The sequence below is a fragment of the Cervus elaphus genome, chromosome 2 (genome assembly GCF_910594005.1).
Source record: "Cervus elaphus chromosome 2, mCerEla1.1, whole genome shotgun sequence".
Classification (NCBI taxonomy): domain Eukaryota; kingdom Metazoa; phylum Chordata; class Mammalia; order Artiodactyla; family Cervidae; genus Cervus; species Cervus elaphus.
Genome location: NC_057816.1, coordinates 1,040,480 through 1,059,509, shown reverse-complemented (window position 1 = coordinate 1,059,509; position 19,030 = coordinate 1,040,480). Strand labels below are relative to the sequence as shown.

Genomic DNA, 19,030 nt, shown 5'->3' with positions numbered 1-19,030 from the left:
GGCCCCATGGGGGCGGCTTGTCACACCGTCTGCCACTGAACACTCGGAGGGGGCTGTTGGTGGGGCGCTGGGCCCCCTGCTCCCCCAGGGCTGCCCAGGACAGAGCCCCCGGGGCTGGCCGGCCTGCGTGCATCAGGGCGCAGTCAGGGCCGGGCTGGAGGCCCGGAGGGCTGGGGCCACGGGCCTGCGGGGGCGGTGCCAGGCCGGCGTCCCACCCTCACCCCCTCGCTCCGCCGCGGTCCCAAGGAGGGCGCGGGCCCTGCCTCCAGCCGCGCCCGCGGCAGCAGCAGAGCCGACGCCCCCTGGTGACCCTGTGAGCGGGCGGCCCCACCCCGCTGCGCTCGCTGAGGCCACGCGCGGGAGGGGGCACGTGCGCAGGCTTTGCACGCAGTGAGAGGTCCGCCGGCCTCAGTGGTGACGGAAGGGCAGCCACGCTCCGCAGTCGGACAGCAGGCCGTGGCGACGGTGCAGCCAGCCAGCCTGGGGTCCCCACGCCGTGAGGAGCACGTGGGGGCTGCGGGGGCTGCGCGAGGGTCACGGGGCAGGGGAAACGGCCTGAGTGGCTCCTGCCCCTCGACCCCTGCCTCCGGCCCCGCCCCCCGAGCACCGTCCCCAGGAGGTCCTGCTCCCGGAGGCCCGTCCCCGAGGCCCCGCCCCCGGAGCACTACCCCCAGGAGGCCCCGCCCTGCAGGCCCCGCCCCCAGGCGGCCCCGCCCCGCTCTCCGCACCCAGCAATACCTACAAATATTTTTTGTTTTCATAGACGTCGTGCAGCTTAAGGACGTGGGGGTGCTCGATCAGCTTCAGGATCGCGATCTCCCGCTCCACCTGCGGGGCGCCGCCGTCACTGGGGGCTCCCCCGGGGGTCTCCCTGCCCCCAGCTGCGCCCGGTCCCTGCCCCCTGCCCCCCAGCTCTGCCCGGTCCCTGCCCGCCCACCCCGGGGTCCCCTTCCGTGAGCTCCCAGCTCCCCACCCGGGTATCCTGGAGCATCTTGAACTTCCTGCCCCCAACCCGGCCGCCAGCGGCAGGGCCCCCGCCTCCCCCCTCACCTTCATCAGCACAGACTCGCTGAGCTTCTCCCGGTTGACGATCTTGACGGCCACCTTCTGGCACGTGACACAGTGGACCCCCAGCTTCACCAGGCCTGGGGGGACAGCAGGCCTCAGAGCCTGTCCGGCCAGACCATGGCTCGCACCCTGCCCTCAGGGCCCCTCACTCAGCCCCTGCCCCGCCTGGCACATCCTGAGCCAGACCCCAGGAGCTCTCTGCCCCCACTCCTCAGGCACCAGCCAGAGGCTGCCCCGAGCAGTCCCTGCCCCACGCCACACGGCGTCCTCCAGCCTGGCCTCAGTCCGGCCTTCACTTCCTCGCCAGTGACGCCTAGAGTCCCTCCCCAGACCTCAGTGGGGAAGCCAGGGTGACACCCGGTCCCACACGGCACCCCCCCCCCAAGGCTGGGCCTCACCGACCCTGCACCACTACCCCTCACCCTCCTTCTGGCCTGAGGGACGCTGGGCACCAGCTCACCCGGGACACCGATGCAGGCGCAGGGCCCCTCCCCGGGCAGGGTGATGTCAGCGCACCTCTGCTGTCACCAGCATGCTGCAGGGACCCTCAGCCCTGCTCGCTGCCTCCCGGCCACGCGGGCACAGCCAGGCACCTGGCCCTACCACCCACCCTCCCCCGAAGATTCGCCGGCAGAGCCCCCGACAGCCTCTCTGCCTCCCGGGCCTGGTTCCTGGCCTCCTGGGCCCCACCTGGACATTCCCCGATGGGAACGGAGGTGACCACCACAGCTGGAGCCGCCTCCAGCACGTGGGAGCCCAGAGGCAGCCCCGGGGGAGACGCGGGGCTCCCAGCTCCGCAGCCTGTGCTCAGCCTGGGCGGACGCCCGTCTCTTTCACGCTCTGCGCTGCTCTAACTGCGACCGTGACGCGGCTCGTGGCTCCGACCAGCTGGGTTTGCACTTGCCCCTTTGGATGCTGCTGTGGGGCAGCGCTCAGAAAACTGCGAAGCCCTTTGCTTGGGAAGCAAATCTCTTGCCACATCCAGGTTCCCCTAAGGGGCACGCGTCTCTTTATCTGACCATTGGGGTCATTTCGTGAGTGCTCACACTTTCCCAGCAGTTCGCGTCCTCCTCCCCACCCGCTGCCTCCTCCCCGCCACCCCCCTGCAGCCTCACCCATGGGCAGCGAGCTCGCAGGTGGCTGGGAGGTGATCCGTGCTCCCCAGAGGCAGGGGGGCCGGTCAAGGGCCAGGGACCAGGCCTGGTGGAAGCCCTGAGCCCTGAGCCTGCCCTTTGTCAGCTCAGGGAAGGACGGAGGCCCCGCAGGGGTGCCCGCTGAGCCCCAGCTCTCGCGGGGAAGGGCTGTGGCTCCTGGGGCTCTCACCAGCTGCCTTTGATCTGAGCCTGTGATTCAGGTCAGGAGACAGCAGAGCGAGCAGCAGTGTCTGCGATTCAGAGCCGAGACCCAGGGCCTCCACGCCTCCAGGACGGCCTCCAGTATGGCAACCGGGACTGGCACAGACCCCTCCCCCAGACAAGGTGGACAGGCCTCAAGGAGCCGCAGCCACAGTGGCCCGGCTGCTCCCGGGGACATGAGCCCCTCCGAGGCCCAGGGCAGACGTGGGACAAACTGCAGACACAACAGGGGAGGGTTCCTGGGGAGTCGCCAGCGGCCCTACCGCCGAGCCTCACACCCCGCACGGGGGCCTGGCACACCAGTGCACACACACCCCTACACACGCGTCCTCAGGAGGCAGGACTCAGAGACACGTGGCCAATGAGAGAACGAGCTTCACCTCAATGTCAGCCTGGGGGGGCGACGCCGACGGCCCCATAAGTGGGGTGTGAGGTGGCTGCCGCCACCCCCCCACCCCGATAATCACAGCAGGCAGCCTGCTGACGGCACACAGGGGCCGGGAGGACGGAGAACCCAGCGGACAAGGCGCCTGGGACACGCCCCACGCAGGCGGGGAGCTGCTCTGGGCCCGGGGACCAGGGACACGTGGCCAGGGCACAGCGGGCTGCCCTGAGCCGTGTCCCAGAACTCTGGTGGCTTCCTCCTTGCCTTCATCTTCTCCCGCTTGTTGCCTCTGTCCCCAAAATTCCACTGTGCACGGATTCCTACACACCCTGCAAAGGCCAGCATGGAGGCGCCTCTGTCAGCTGGAGCTTCTGGGCCCCTGGGTATGCTGGTCTCCTGCAGCCCCAGGGCCCTCTGGGCGGCAGGTTTGGCTTTCAAGGAGCCCCACCACTTCCCTGGAGCCGGGGAGCAGAGCGCACCCTCGGGAGGGCCTGTGAGGGAAGCCCAGGGCCGCCCTAATTACCAGCCCTCCAACTGCTCAGGCTCATTTTCCAATTGTGACTTTATCTCTAATTATTGTCTTTACAGCAAATTCAGGCACACTCAAGAGAAGAAAAGTATACAGTGTCACAGATAATTGCTGGAGAAGCTGGCAGTCCTGCTCAGGCGGCGGGCGCCCGGGGCTGCAGGGAGCGCTCCTCAGCACCCCAGCAGGCACCCACATACGTGTATGGACATGGGCAACACCCCCCGCAGGCTTCCTGAGCACAGCCTGGGGAGTCCAGGGACCCAGGGGCCGCTGGCTGAGTGCAGACCCCCGCACCCAGGCCCAGGTGCTGACCACAGGACCCTTCCCTACCCAGGCGGCCCAGCCTACCGAGCAGCCCTGCCCTCCCCTCAGCCACTGGGCCCAAGAGCCTCGAGGCAGTCACAGGAGGCGGGGCAGTCTCCAGGCCAGGCTCAGCACCCTCTGCGGCAGGCGCCCGGCTCCCGCCCCCAGCTACTGGAGGAAGGACGGCAGAGCCTTGGGGACCTGGGAGCGGGGGGAGCAGGAGGGGGAGGCGTGAGGCTCAGGCTGCGGCCCTGGGGCCCCAGACCTGCAGGGAGAAAGCTGGAGGGCCTGAGGGGTCAGAGGCTGGGTGGGGTGGCCCTCACCCAGGCCCTCTGGTCATCCTTGACCTCCCTTTTCTTCTTGGTCATGGTGCTTCGGAAAAGATCCTTTTGGAGGGCTCAGCAACCCAGGGACCAGCTCAGAGAACAGGACAGAGTACAAGGGACCGCACCCAGGGGTGCGCTGCCTGGGGCTGGACGGAGGTCTGGACAGGCGCTGCTGCCGCACCTGAGACGGAGGGGACCTCTCACCCCGGGCCCAGCCCTGTGGCCCCGCAGGGAGTTGAAGTCGAAAGGGAGAGGGCGCAGCAGGACTGCCTGGGGACCCCCCTCCCTACAGACATGGCGGGGGACACTCCCCAGACTGTGCCCCAGCCTCCAGCACTGTTTCCCCCCTTCCCTGAGCAATGAGAGTCTGCAGGCCTGGCCGGACGGGAACCGGGCTTCCCTCACCGAGTTCTCGAGATGCCCAGCTGAGGTGGGCTGCCCTGGGCCCCCAGCCCCCGCGGGCGGGCAGCACAGCTCAGCTCCCCAGGCAACTCTTCCCCCGTCCTGCGTGCTGAGCGAGGCCCCCCGGCCATCCACCTCCACTCCACCCGAGACCCCTGCTGTGGCTTCTGCCACGCGCCCCCCAAATGAGGGTGAAGGCTCATGAAAAGGTGGGAGTCAGCTTGTCTCGGGAGGCTCTGGGGGAGGGGGAGGGCCCCAGCGCCGAGTGGGCACTGTCAATCTGAGTCACTGTACGCAGGGAGGGCGCGGAGGGCGCGGAGGCGGAGGGCGCGGAGGCGGAGGCGGAGGGGGACTGGAACCCACTTCGCTGCAGCGCCGCCCCCCAACCCCGGCCGCTGTCCGTGGTGCTGACAGAGCAGGGGCTGCGGACGCCCAGCGCGGTCTCTGACGACCCCAGGTCTTTGAGGGACGGGCCACACCCGCTCCTGCGAAGCCCCCTCCGTGTGCCCACACCGGCCTCCCCGTGCTGGGGGCTCGGGCCCGGTGACCAGGCCGAGCGGGAGGGGGCACAGGACGCACCAGAGCCCAGCGCCAGGAACCCGGGGGCCCCTCCCTTCAGCCTTCCGCGGAGCCAGGAAGAGGGAAGGGCAGCCTGGACACCCCCCGCCCCCCCAGAGCCCCTCTCGGTGCCTCAGGAGACACCAGCGTCCAGCCGCTAACGCTCACCGGGCCACCTAAAGGTCACTGACCCTGGGGCAGGTGGCCGGCCCTCCCCATGACTGTCACTGCGCCACTGGACCATGTGGCCAGCTCCCCGGGGCCACAGGCACAGCTGACGGCGACCCAGTTTCCACCGCCTCTGCACACCTTGTCGGGGGGTGTGGGGGCCGCTGCTTTCCCGGGGTGGATGGAACGGACAGCCCGCCGCCCCTCCTGCGGGGCTCTCCCTGGATGAGGGCAGGGGATGCCGCTCCACACTGGCTCCTGGGGAGATGAGTCAGCACAGCTGGCCACCTTGAGCCGTCCCTGCCTCCCAGCTGGCTTCCCACGCCGGCACCGAGGAGCTTGGAGGACAGTGGGGGCAGGCACGGCTTGTTAACATAACTGAGAAGGGGCAGGACAGGGCTGAGTCCCCACTCTGGGAGGGGCCGCCTCTGGTGTACCGCTGAGAGCCTGCGGGCTGCCCGTGACCATCCCCGGGACCAGAGCTCCCCAGGCCCTGCACCCAAGGCCAGCCCAGTGGCTCCTCTGAGGAGGTCCTGCTGAGTGGGGGTCTCAGCTGCTCCTGCAGCTTCCCGGCTCTGCTCTGGCCACACACCCGCCCCCCACCTGAGTGCCAGCCCACGGACCCCAGCCCGCCCTCACCGGGGCTCACATGTGCCCTCTTGATGCAGAGAGGGTGGGTGGTTGTGGAGGCAGAACTCAGGAAGGAGCCCAGGTTCTCCATGAGCCCAAGGCCAGAGAGGAGCCTGTGCCACCCAGGGGGCAGCCAAAGGGGGGGGGCAGGACCAGGGCGGGCCTGAGGGGGCTCCCCAAGAAACTGCGTCCAAGGAGCAGCCCCTCCCCCAGCTCCCCAGGCTCCACCAGGCAGGAGTGATGAGGCAGGAGGTGCAGGCCCGGCTCGAGGAACCACACGTGTCTGCACCTGCCACCTCGGTACCCTGCTGTCCATTCACCTCAGCAGAATGCAGCCCCACAAGGACCCCTGGTGGCCCCCTGGGCAGTGTGGTCCTCCCCAGGGACCCCCGGTGGTCCCCCAGGGACCCCCGGTGACCCCCCCAGGGCAGTGTGGTCCTCCCCAGGGACCCCCGGTGACCCCCCCAGGGCAGTGTGGTCCTCCCCAGGGACCCTCTGGTGACCCCCAAGGCAGTGTGGTCCTTCCCAGGGACCCCTTGGTGACCCCCAGGGCAGTGTGGTCCTTCCCAGGCTGCACCAGGGCTGGTCTGTGTGGCCAGTGGGACATGGCAGAATGGACAGCCTCCTTTCTCCAAGGTCTGATGCTAACAAGAGCTCAGCTTCCTTTGGGATCCTGGGGGTCACTGCTCGAAGGAGCCTGCTGCCTTGTCTCAAGGCGATACCCCGTGGAGACACACTGACCCATCTCTTCCCCTGACACGGCCCCCTCCAGAGTCTGCCTGGGTGTGGGGGGTCCTGAGGGTGGGCAGGAGGCCACCCCACTGGTGTGAGGGTTCACCCCTTGTGCCCACCTGGCTCTCCTCCTACCCCCCACCCCCAGGTGTTGGCTGTGGGCGAGAAGCCGCAGCTCAGGCTTCCAGGAAGGGCACTGGCTCCTCGCTCTGCAGGATGAGTGCTCCGGGTGGCGGCTGAGCAGCCCTGCCCACGGGCAGGCATGCGCCTGGGGCCCCAAACCCAGGTGTGCAGGGGTGGAACGGAGGCCCACGTCCCGATACCTGGACCCCAGGCATGAGCCTGTTTGGGAACCTGGCCTTTGCAGAGGCACTTAAGCCACAGATTTCAGGAGGAATCGCCCTGTGTGTGGGACAAGTTGGCCTCAAGGCCAACGACAAGGCTCTCACAAAGAAAGGCAGACGGAGGCATGGGAGAAGGCCTCGCGGACATGGAGACAGGCTGCGGCGGTGCTTCCACAAGAGCCACAGGCCACCGGCAGCCGGGGCGAGGGGCCGGGCCCACCTCCCTCAGAAGGTCAGAGAGCCACCTGCAGACTTCCAACCCCCGGAGCTGAGAACAGACTCTTGTTGTAACGACCAGGCTTGCGGCAGGCGTGCGGCCCAGAGGGCTGTGCACGGGGCCGTTGGCTCACACGGCATCCACCCTGTCTCCTCTCATCACACCCTCCTGGTACATTTCAGAAGGCTTTCCCTTCATTCCAGAGGATGCTACGTAAGCACAGGCTTCCCTGGTGGCCCAGACAGTAAAGAATCCACCTGCAGTGCAGGAGACCCGAGTTGGATCCCTGGGTCGGAAAGTTCCCATGAAGAAGGGGATGGCCACCCACTCCAGTATCCTTGCGTGGAGGACTCCATGGACGGAGGAGCCTGGCGGGCTACAGCTCCTGGGGTCACAAAGAGTCTGACATGATGGAGTGGCTGACACTTTCACTCTTCTATGTAAGCGTCTTCCCGTCACTCACTGTTAGGTGGGCCCCTCCTCACGCCCACCCAAACGCAGCAGAGGCCTCATGCACTGGAAACAGGCAGTTCCCAAGAGTCCTCAGCACTCGTGGGGGCCTGAGATGTAAGGACAGGATTGGGAGGGGGTGGGGGTCTGCGCCTCCACGAGAGCCGACACCGGCAAGCCCAGCTCTCTTCCTCACCCTGCCTGCACCGGGCACAGCGCTGGGGAGGGCGCCTCATGGGCCGCAGACCCGGCCACCCTGCGCATGGCTGAGACCCCGGGGGCGGTGCCCTGGGCAGCGGTCGGGCCTGGATGCGGCCACCTGCTGCAGCCAACCACCACCTAGTCAGAACTAAGGCCCCTCCGTGTGTTCCACTGGAACCCTGACCCTTGCAACAGCCCCTCCCTTCCTCAGCAAGGGAAACAAGACCAGACCAGGCCTGCGCAGCCCCAAGGCCCGCTCGCTGCCACTGCCGGAGGGGTCAGGGCGAAGCTGCCCCACGGCCGGCCAGCCCCGAGGCGGGCCTCCCTGCCGCTCCCTCAGGACAGGCTTGGGGAGTCGCAGGTGTGCTGCGCAAACAGGCGGGGACAGAAGAGAGACGCTAGAGCGAATACCGGCCCTTCCCCGGGACTGCGGATGGGCGGGTTTCAGCACCACGGACAGGAGCCCGCCCAGGGAGGGAGCCAGAGCTCCGAGGCGCCCCCTCTTCTCTGGGCCAAGCAGGAGGCCTCCTGCACCACATCCCCGGCTGTGACCTCTAAGCCCAGACACCCCCGACACTAGCCCCAACCTCAGGAGAGGCCCGCCACTAGCTGGGCCTGGTGCCCGGATGCCGGGCCCCATCCGCACCCCCACAGAGCCTCCCACAGCCCGAAGAGCCCTCGGAGTCCAGGAGAACACTCTTCAGGAGCCCCCACCTTCTGGGGGGGGGGCAGGGCCAGGACTGGGCTGGTGGGGGATGGGGCTCCAGGGCCCAGGGGGGTCCTGGGGGAGGGACCCTCCGTCACTGGGGGATCCTCTTGGCTCCCTCCAAGCCTGAGGGAGACTGCTGGGACAGGGCCCACGGTGCTCTGGGCTGGCGCAGAGGGAGCTGGGGGGTCGCACGGAAGCCAAGCCTCACCCCCACTTGCCGCTGTTCCCCCCACCTGCCGGCAGCTTTGCAGCCCGCTGCCCAGCACTCTCTCCGACTCTCCGAGTGACTTCCCTTCGCACCTGCCCACCCCGGGGCCCATGCGCGGCTGGGGAAGTTCTGAGGCTGCGGGCCTCGCCTTCAGTAGACAGAGACTTGATGAATAAATGGAGAAAGGCCATGGAGCCCTGTCCCCCGCAGGCCAGCAGCGCGCGAGCTCCATCCGCGTCCCTGGCCGCGGCCCCAGTCAGTCCCTTGGCCTGGACTTGAGGCCGGGCCACGAGGACGTCTGGCGGCGCCCTGAACTGCCGCCCCCTCTTCTGAGATCCCTGGCAGAGTCCAGGACCGTCTCCCTGGAGGCTTCAAAGTCTGCTCCTCCAGGCGCAGCGCAGGGAGAGCGGAGAGCTGGACCTGGGGGCACCCCCACCGCCCCGGGCGCCCCGGATCCCAGCCCTGCGGGCGCCTGCCCAGGGGCTCACTTCAAACAGGCCGCCGCCTGCGCGCAGAGCCCGGGCGGACGCAGACCCGCGCGGAAGGGGCGGCTTCTTTGAAGTTGCCGCCACATCAAAGTGCACGCGCTCCCCTCATCCGTGCCCCGCCCGGTGCTTCCCGCGGCCCCTCCTTCCCCGCCCCCGGGCCAAGCTCCTGGTGCGCCGAGCGGCACCCCGGTTCCCTCGGGCTCTCCTCCGGGGGCCGAGCTCCCCAGCCTCCCCTCCCCCTCGGGTTGGTGGGGACGCCCTGGTGGGGATGCCCTCATCGCGCGCCCAGGCTTCGCGCGACATCCACCCCGGGGGCCCCCACGCTTCCGGGCTCCCCGCGACACCCTCACACCCCGCCCCGCGCTCCTCCAGGGCTGGGAATGAGGCCGCGACGGGAGGAATCGAGCCGGGGGCGCGCCGCACCGCGCGGCTCACGCTCAATATAGACTCTGCGGATTCCTTCGCCCACCAGCGCCAGGCAGGCGGAAGGGGGAGGGGGCGGCGCACGTCTCTTGGGAGACGACTGTTCACGCCCCGAAAGGAACCTCTCAAATTAAATTAATTAAGCCCTGAAATATTTCACACAGCACTGTAGCCGCCTCTGCAGGGCTCCCTGCCCACCCCCGCTACAGCACCCAAACACCAGAGGCGGCTGCCGGAAGCTCAGTGGGGCAGCCCTCGACCCAAGGGAGGAAGGAGATGGGGGTTTGCTCCCCACCAGCCCTCAGGAGCCCTGCCCGCCTCCGTGGCCATCCTGTGCCCCTTACGCGGCCCCCTTCCTGCTGGGACCTGAAGGCCCTCCCCAGCTGGGCCAGCGGTGGGCACAGAGCTGCAGGCAGGGCCACCCTCCTCTCCTGGGGGGCTTGCCTGCCCTCCCCCCACACTCCCACTCAGGCTTTGCGGCCTGGTCCCCATCTCTCCTGGGGGGCTTGCCTGCCCTCCCCCCAACCCCCCCAAGCTCCCGCTCAGCTCCGTGCCCAGTAGGAAGGTGCTGAGAGACACCACCAGCGGAAGCCCTGGGATGAAGGCTCAGTTGCCAGGACCAAGCGGAGGGCAGAGGGAGGGGCCGCAGTGACCCTGGGGACACAGACCCTCCTCCCCAAGAGCCGCTCAGCCCAGGCTCCCCAGGTCAAAGCTGAGATTGGGCAGGAGAGGTTGGGCACCTGCTGGGCGTGAAGGGGATGCCGACCACCCTGGCCTCTGGCTCAGCATCTGGGAGACCTGCCCCCACCACAGGCTGGCATGGGCTCTGGAGGCAGCCAGGAATAGGAGCACCCTCCGTGGCCAGGAGGTGCCCGGAGGCGTTTCCCAAGCAGGCCACACCGAGGCGCACGTGCAGAAGCAGCTCCAGTGATGACGATGATGAATCAGGAGAGGAAGCGGGAGGGGAGGACCGGCCCAGAGGACTCTGGCGGTCCAGGTGATGGCAGAGCAGAGCCGGGTGGGGCTCTGGGGCAGGGGGGCAGGATGCTGGCGGGACCTGGGAGGAGGTCAGCTGGGGGTCAGCACCAGGAGAGGCTGCCAGGGTCCTGCCAGCCAGACAGGTCCAGGTCCCTTGTGTTGGCCTCCTGCTGACCCCACCCCACGGATTATAAGGAGAGATTGAAAGGAGAGATCTCAAAACCAGAAACCTCTGGAAGGAGGAATGCAGGTGATGGGGGCAGGGCAGGGGCCGGGCCTGCCAGCCTCTGGGGTGGGGTGCCCGAGAGAGGCTGCAGGTGCCAGTGCCAGCTGGGCCCGGGATGGGGCTGCAGGAGCAGACGGGCACTCACCAAGGGTGCAGCCAGGGGGGCAGCCCAGGTCAGCATCCCCCCTCAGGCCGAGAGTGCAACACGGCCGGGGACACAGCCCAGGACCCCAGGGGCCAGGAGGCACCCGAACGGCCAGGCCCTGCCCTCAGCACGCCCCCACCAGACACCACACACCGAACTCGAGGCAGGAGACGCCCCGGGAGATGCCTAGGAAACCAAACATTCCTGAATCTCCCACAGGTGGTAAACAGCCAGGTGGTAAACAGACAGCTTTAAATTATTTTACTGTTTATTGCATTGATTTACCAGGACTTAATAAGTTGCTACACCTATAAAACAAGAAATCCCCCAAAAGGAAGAGAAAACAAGAGCTCTAAGATATAACAGTAAGAGAGAAAGAAACTGCTGAAATAAAGACTAAAAACATGAGAAATTGCCCAACCAGGCAGAGCAAAAAGGCAAAAAGAAAAAGTGAAACGGAAACAGATGATCAGCCCACGATGAGACCCAAAGGGAGTAGCCGAGTGTACAGAGTTAGTGCCCGGAGCAGAGGGTCCTGCCAGAGCAACAGGCCCTGGGTCCGCCCATCCACTGCCTCCAAGTGGACCCACATCCAGGCACAGCCTCTCAAAGGTGAGGTCACGGAAGCTTGCTTCATTCATTCACTCATTCACTTGACAAGTACGCACTGGGCTTCTCCAGGGACAGGCATTCAAACCAACGACAAAAAAAGAGGTGTCCACACCGTGGGGCTTTACACCCTCGAGACACCTGGCTAGAGGTGGACAGAAAGTCACTGAAGTGGCCACCCAGTCCTGGGCCAGGGAAAGCCCTACCACCCTCCATGCCTGACGGGGGGAAAGGTGAGCCTTCCTGGGGGACCCCACTGATCTTCTGAATAAATGACGCCTGGTGGACAATAAAGATGATGGCATACACAAAGAAGCAGCAAAAGGGACCTAGACCTCCAGAGAAAAAACAGCCAACGAAGCAGGCTGCAGCTGACCGAAGTGGCAGGATTTTCTGAAAAGGACTTTGCAATAATATTACAAAATATCTTTTTAATTAGAGGAAAAGATGCACAAAAAGAATTCATTGAATGGATCACACAGCAGAAGAAAGGACCAGTGAAATCTAAGACAGGTCAACGTAGAACATCCAGGCTGAAGTACAGAGGGCAAAAGAATGAAAACAGTTTGGCCCTTGGGGCTCCCTATGAGGGTCTCCCCAGCAGTCCCTGGTCGAAGACTTTGAGGACAACAGCTCTAGAGCCACCTCTAAAGAAATAATAAAAGAGGGGTGGCTAAAACACTACAAGAGGAAAGGAAGTGGAATAATTTTAAAAAATACCTGCTTGACACCAAAAAAGGCAGGAAAGGAGGACAACTGTACAGAGAGCAGATGAGACAGAAAACAGAAAGACGGCAGACATAAGCCAAAGCGTGTCAGTAATGACACAACATGTAAATGAGCTAAACGCTCAGACTAAAAGACACTCAGACGGGAAAGGGAAACCCAGGCTGAAAGTGAGGGGAGGATAAAGATGCTCCAGGCAGGCCCTGAGCACCCGGGGCAGCAGCAGCTCGCCTGGGGTGACCGTCCGCCAGCAGAGGAGGGCCAAGCTGATGGGGGCCTCCAGCTCTCAGCCTGGCGGGATCAGAGGGTCCGGAGGCGCGGGACGGCGAGGAGGGAACGAAAGGGCAAACGCGGGGTTTCACCAGTGAAGGAGGCTGTCCGCCTGGGCCCCACGCTGCGGACGGGGCAGGTCTGCCGAGTGACCGCAGACTCGCACCGCAAGGGTCGGGCAGCCGGGTCAAGGAGCAGAGGGGAAAGACTGGCTTCAGGGAGAGTAACACCTTCGAGGGGCTCTGATGCAAAGAAAAAGGCAGGAGAGTCAGACGGGCGCCTGGTCCCATTAGCACTCGAGGTCCAGAGCTCACAGGGGAGCCTGAGTGTGCAGAGGGGGCACCTCCCAGGCCGCCTCTCCTGGGAAGTCACCTGCCGAGAGGGCGCGCCAGACCACAAGGAAGCCACCATCCCACCCAGAGGGGTCCTGGGAACCCCCACCCGAGGAGGAGGCCCTTCAGAGACACACAGCAGTCCCGGGGCAGGACCGAGGGCTTTGCCGGGAGAAAGGAACCCGACAGACTGGGCGGCCTCCCTGGAAACCTGCGCGATGAGTTTCCAGTAAACACTGTAGTGAAAAAGAAAGGCAACGGGGAACGCCAGGAAAACCAAAGGACTCTTTGAGAAAGCCATGGACGGACGTCCCCGGCAGTGCAGTGGTTAAGCGACCAGACCGGGCCTACAGGAGGGACGCTGTCTGCAGGAACCTCCAGCCTGGCCTAGCGGAGGACGTGGCGGGGGCCGGGGGCACAGGGTGGGCTGAGGGGCCTTCACCCCACAAAGTTGGGCCCCTCCCCAGACGCAGCGGGACACGGTGGACCGGAGGGGCCGTGGGCCCAGGACCCTCCAGGGCTTGGTCAGGCTGCGCTGGCGCCCCCAGGCGGGCTCCCCTGCCGTCGGGGACTGCAGGGGGCGACGCTGCTGCGCTCAGCCAGCCCGTCTCCCACCCCAGGGCGGGGGCCACAGCCAGGCTCACTGCCCAGCCGCAGCCCCCCCACGGCACTGTGCCTGCCGACCCAGGCTCCTGGGGTGTCTGGGGGGAAGCACCAGCCTCGAGAGGAGGGGAGAGGGCAGGGCAGGCAGGACACCCACAGAGGCGCCTGTGTCTACAACCTTCCTGGGAACCTGGGCTGCACTGGGGGCCAGAGCCCCCCCCCAAAGGATCCCAGCTGGTCTCCAAATCCCCAGCCTCCTCACACAAAGCCCTCCCCCTCCTGTCTCCTGCCAAACCACCATCTGTTGCCATGACGACGCCGGGAGCAGACAGGCAGGGGCACTGAGCTCCCCCCACCCCAAGCTCCCTTCAGCTGGGCCCTGGGCTCAGAGCAAGCCGCTGACTGCAGCCCCCACGGGCCTCAGGGACCCCTGCCCCAGCCCCAGGAGCACCTGCCTCCTGCCCAAGCGGCAAGGCGGAGCCCCCTCCCCTGCCCGCATCCCCTCGCCGTGGCGCCGGCCTGCCCAGCAGGGCCTGTCCTGTGCTCGGGGTGGCTGCTGACCTGCCTGGTCTCTGACCCACCTCCCCTGCTGCGCCCCCTGCCGCCCCGCCGCCGTGAGGCCCCGGCCTGTGGCCAGCCCCACCCAAGGAGCAGCACCAGGAGACCAGTCCACCCTTGACCCTACCCTGGGGCGGCTCTGGGAGCCCCGGCGGCCCGCAGGCAGGGCCCGGCAGGAGGTGCCCCAGGTCAGCTTGAGCGGAGCAGGGAGACCCCCGGGAAGAGCGGCCAGCACACGTGGAGGCCGTGGCCGAGGAGGACACGCGGCCACAGGCGGCTCTCATGCCTCTGCCAGGCAGACACGTGATGACCGCTCTCAGTGCAGGGCCCGGGCTCGGACAGGCTCCGTGACCGGCCCGGAGTTGCCCAGGCTGAGACCGGCGGAGTGGAGGGTTTTCCTTCCCTTGCATTTGCTGAGCCCGGGTTGCTGCCCCATCTCAGCAGCTCTGGGAAGGAGTCAGCGACTTGAGGACTTAAAAGTGCCAGAGTGTTTCCACCCTGCTGGGACCGGCCGACCGCCTCCCCAAGGCGTCCAGGCCCCTTCACCCCTCACCCCAGTAGCCTGCTCACGGTGCACAGCCCGCCTGCCCTGGGATTTCCCATGAACCAAGTTGCTGGGAGACACACAGCCAGAAGTGACTCAGGCAGGAAGGAGGCCTGGTGAACCCGGCCCTCCTACGAGACGAGCTCTTTTAGAATCCACCAGCGCCGGCTGCTTCCAGGAGCCGAGGAGGAGATCAGCAATTCCCAGGAGAAACACCAGCGTCCGAGACACCCAGGAAGGAGCCGTGGCCCGACGAGAACCAGACAGAGCCGTGTGCAGACCTGGGGCCTGAGATGCTCCAGGTGCGGCCCCAGCCCCAGGCCTGGCCCAGGAGCGGGGAGCCAGGAGCCAGGCGGGGCTGCAGGCAGAGCTGGGGGCCCTCGCCGTCTGCCTGGCTGCCCGTGGGTCTGGGAGGCAGGGGTGGGAGGGAGCAGGGACAGCCTGGGGCTGCAGTACGACACCCCCCACCCCCTGTGGTCACCATGTGCCCCCTAGATCCTTCCAAGGGCCACTGCCCCGGCACCCGTCCACCCATGCGTGTCCAGAACCCCCGCACAGGCGGGACCCACTCGGGGCTGCAGAAGGACACGCTCACGGCAGGCAGAGCAGGGTCAGGGCCGGGGAGGCCGAGGTGCCCCCACCCCAGGCTGATGGGAGACGAGAGGGCCAGGGGGCGGGGGCTGCCTTCGGGGGCTCAGGGCCCAGCCAGAGATGCTGCCCCCAGCTCGGCAGCACGCAGTTGCCATGGCGATGACAGGGGCGGCCCCCAACTCACTCCCCGTCCCACTCTGTGACCCCGTCTCCCAGCCAATTCCCCATACCCAAGGAGCCCCCGGAGCCCCCGCAGAGGGTGGACGCTCCTCCCCAGCCTAGGTACCCTGGCTGACACCCAGAGCGAGGGCATCACAGCCCCGCGTCCAGGCTGAGGTTTCCCTGTGTGCGGCAGGCCCCTGGACCCCCTCAGCCACACCACCGAAAGCCCACCCGCCCAGCCAGCATCTCTGCGGGGCGCCCACCTACTGTGCGCTCAGCGGCCCCCCCTCCTCCCGCCCTGCTGGGCTCCTGGGGGCCGCGGCCAGCAGGCAGGATGCCCCGGGGGGACCGTGGCCCTGTCCGGGGGCAGCGCTGTGGAGCCATTAGTTCTGGGGTGTGCCTGACCCAGCAACGGCTCACAGCCAGCCGGCTGTGTCCAGACAGCCAGTCCTCCGTGTCCAGACCCCACACCCACTCACGCGGGGAAACCCTCGCAGGTGGCCAGGGAATGGGCTCCACTTCCGACGGTGGCAGATGACCACGTGAGGTTTTTATTAACTGCTTTATCAACTCAACACTGTAAAATTAGCCCAATGAAACATTCTGATTGAATTCAGCAACTGTTCAGTAATTCAATCTGGTAAATTGTTTTTTTTTCCCCCAAGCTGGTACCCTAGTTTCAGAAGCCTCAGGACTGGGGGCTGGTGCCGGGGCCGCAGGCCAGGCGTCCGTAAGAAGGTGGGTGACCGGCTCGAGGGCAGCAGGGAGCCGGGGGCAGAGGGCGCAGACGCCGCGAGGGCAAGGTGCGAGGAGCCCCACGTCCGAGGAGACGGGCCGCCAGGGGCCGGGTTGCACCTGCTGCACGGACGCTGGGGTGACGGGAGGCCCCGCCGGGCGCAGCCCCTTGGCCGGCAGCTGTCCGGGCCCCGGGGATGCCGGGCGGCAGAGGGACAGAGTGGGGCTGACGGGCAGGAGCGACGCAGGGTCAGTGACCCGGGGCCTGGCGCAGGAGGGGAGGGGAGGGGTCCCCACGGAGCTGACACGGTTGCCTCGGTGACGGCGACATGGCTGGGGACGTCTGCCCCGGGAGACCCATGGGAGCGCCGCCTGCCACCGCAGACACAGACAGACACACCCACAGCCTCCCTGGGGGCAGGTGCGGCCCACGCCACGGCCGGGCGTGCGGCCCCTCCAGCACGGAGCCGGCCCAGGGCTGCTCGGAGCTGAGCCAGGGGCGGGAAGGAGCCCCGGGGCCTCCCTCAGCCCCCACCCTGTGGGGCTGGAGCTGCGGGTGACCCCCCAGCCCCCAGCACAGGACACAGGGAAGCTTGGTGCAGGGCAGGAGCCTCCCATCTGCCGCCGGCCCGGGCTCAAGAGGAGGAAGGCACAGCGTGCTCACTGGCGGCCGCACCCCCGCCCCGCCCGCCTGGGAGGGCCGCCGGGTGGGTCTGGGAAGCGGCCCAGCGGGTGGGGCAGGGGCACGGCTGCAGGGCAGACAAGCACTCTGGTCAGTGGCCAGGAACTCCTGCCCCTCCAAGGGCACGGAGCCGGGGCCACAGGACCACTCTGCCGTGTCAAACATGGACTCTGCTTTTAAAAAACCCTCATCCACATTTTAAAAAACTGTTTGCTGACTTGGCTTCCCCAACCGCAAGACAGGTCTTCTGTCCTACCCTCCCCAGGGTCAAGAAGCCTGTGTCCCCACCCCGCCTGTGGGTCGGAGGGCCGGGCACCCCGTCCTAGACTCATCCCAGGCTCGGTGGTCCCGGGTGGGAGAGGAAGGAGGCTGCAGGCAAGCTCGGGGCGTGGTCTCGGCCTCTGCACCCACACTGTCTGTGGAGCCTCGAGACCGCAGGTGGGGGCGCCCGATCTCGGGGAGTCAGGGGCTGGGGCTGGGCATGAGACAAACAGCAAGGCGCTGGGCAAGCTCCCTGCCCAGGCCCCTCAGACAGACAGACAGACCCACACCCTGCCTGCGGTACCAGCAGGAAGTGAAAAACGCCTGTGGTCTGAGCCCCGCCCGGCCCAGACAGGTCAGGTGTCAGGAGCGCGCGCCTGTCCCCGGAAGAGCGCCAGTGTGGGGTAAGAATAGACGCTGCTCAGCGGTCAGCGCCCCTGAAGGACAGAGGGAAGGAGAGAGGCAGAGCGCCCGCCCACACGGGCCCCAGCGCATCCACGGGGGCCAGGCGGTGGAGCCGGGTGGGCTGCCCACCCCTGCACCTCCTGCCCTTGGGAAGCAAATGCAAGGGCCGGGCAACGGGACCTGCCCGCCGCTGGCACAATTGTGAACGAGGTCTCAGGACGGGAGCCCAGCCCTGCAGGGATGCTGCAGAGCGGCCCCGCCAGACGTGCCAGCCCCAGGACCTGCTCAGTGTCCCCTGGACCTCTGCCCTGACCCCTGACCCCACCCCAGGCAGCAGAGCCTGTCCCATGTGTGCCCCCAGCACACTCCCAGGGACAGGCAGGAGAGGCGCTGGGTTCGCGCACAGCTCCCCACGGGCCCATGGGCTGCAGGCCTGGCTCCTGGGGGCCTGGACCCAACGCCTGAGGAGGCGGAGGCACACGCCGTCCTGCCAGCACGGGGTCCCCGGGCTCTCGCCCTGCCGGCCCCCACCTACCCGGGTCCCCAAGCCAGAGAAGAGGAGGGACGCAGGCAGCCAACCTCTCCATCAACACCCGCCCTGAGCCGGCCTGGGGCTGACAACTCCCCAAACCCATGATGCTTCTGGGGCCGCCCCACAGCATGGGCCGCCTGGCAGCCCAGAGCAGAGGCGCCCCATGGGGACAGGAGCCGGCCCGCGGCGCCCCAGGATCAGCAGGACTCACCCAGGTGGGGAACCCGAGACCCAGCGAGGAACCGCAGGGCCCCCAGGACAGCACCCGCGCCGTGCACCGATGCCCACGCGCCTGGAGTCTGCCCAGGGCCCGACGGGCGCGCTCGGGGCCCTCCCCTCCCCAGGGCCCACGGGGTGCTCTTGGCAGAGGTGGGAGGGCAGCCAGGGCCCCAGGCCCAGCCGGAGCGGACAGGCCCAGGAGCTGCCCTCCCTGAACCGTGGCTGCCTGTCTGGTCCCTGCGCCCAGGTCAGGGCTGCCCCCAGCAGCACCCGGCCTGCTTCACCCAGATGCCACGACGTGTCCACCGGCCAGAGACCACCGCCTCCCACAGCAGCACCAGGAGGGCTGCCAACCAGTCCTCGGTCAGCGCAGGACCCCTCGCTCACCACCTGCCCGGCGTGACTCAGAGGGGCGGTGAGTCTGCAAGGTCGGGGCTCCAGTCACCTCTGGAGGCCCGAAGCCCTGACTGGCCCTAGGCTCACTCCCTGGCCTTTGCCCAAAAGCGGCCAGCGGCCCAACTGTGCTGTCCCACCAGCCTGGATCTTGACAGGGCATCACCAGCGTCACCCCAACTGGGAGGGGGCCCCACACCCCCTGCTGCGGACGCCAGGGCAGCTCACAGATGCCCAGAGGGCGTGCCCTGCAGAGCCGGCGGCAGGAAGCGGGGCCCCTAAGTCGAGGCCCTACAGCCAGCCGACCCCAAAGGCGGGCTGTGGGACAGGGGTCTGAGCACCCCTCTGGCAGAGGGACGGGTGGGCACAGGTGGCACCAGGGCGGCAGCCGGCTCTCATGGACGCGGAGACGCCACGTGCTCAGCAGGGCCAGCAGTGAAGCCGACCGTGCATCTAGGAGCGTGGCCCACAGACCCTGGGCCCCTGCAGCCCCCAGGAAGTGCCCGGCACCTGCCTCCCAGGCGGCACAGCCCACACCCGCCCACAGGTGCCCTCAGCTGCCC

At 67.3% G+C, this 19,030-nt stretch overlaps 1 protein-coding gene across 21 annotated transcripts in view; it reads right to left on the bottom strand.

Annotated features, from left to right (window-relative positions):
• The window catches only part of BRSK2 (BR serine/threonine kinase 2), a 48,763-nt gene that overhangs the window by 19,021 nt on the left and 10,712 nt on the right, over nt 1-19,030 (bottom strand). For 19 of the 21 annotated variants that reach the window (XR_006344826.1, XR_006344830.1, XR_006344833.1 and 16 more), the window contains exons 2-3: nt 1,051-1,145; nt 743-828 (exon numbers count right to left, since the gene is read on the bottom strand). Coding sequence is in view for 16 of the 21 variants with exons in the window: in XM_043922965.1 (XP_043778900.1) it covers nt 743-828; nt 1,051-1,145 (181 nt within the window). In the remaining 5 variants the exon portion in view is untranslated. Of the gene's footprint in view, nt 1-738; nt 829-1,050; nt 1,171-19,030 lie in introns of those variants that run through there. The other 2 variants (XM_043922936.1, XM_043923021.1) reach the window with 2 other exon arrangements.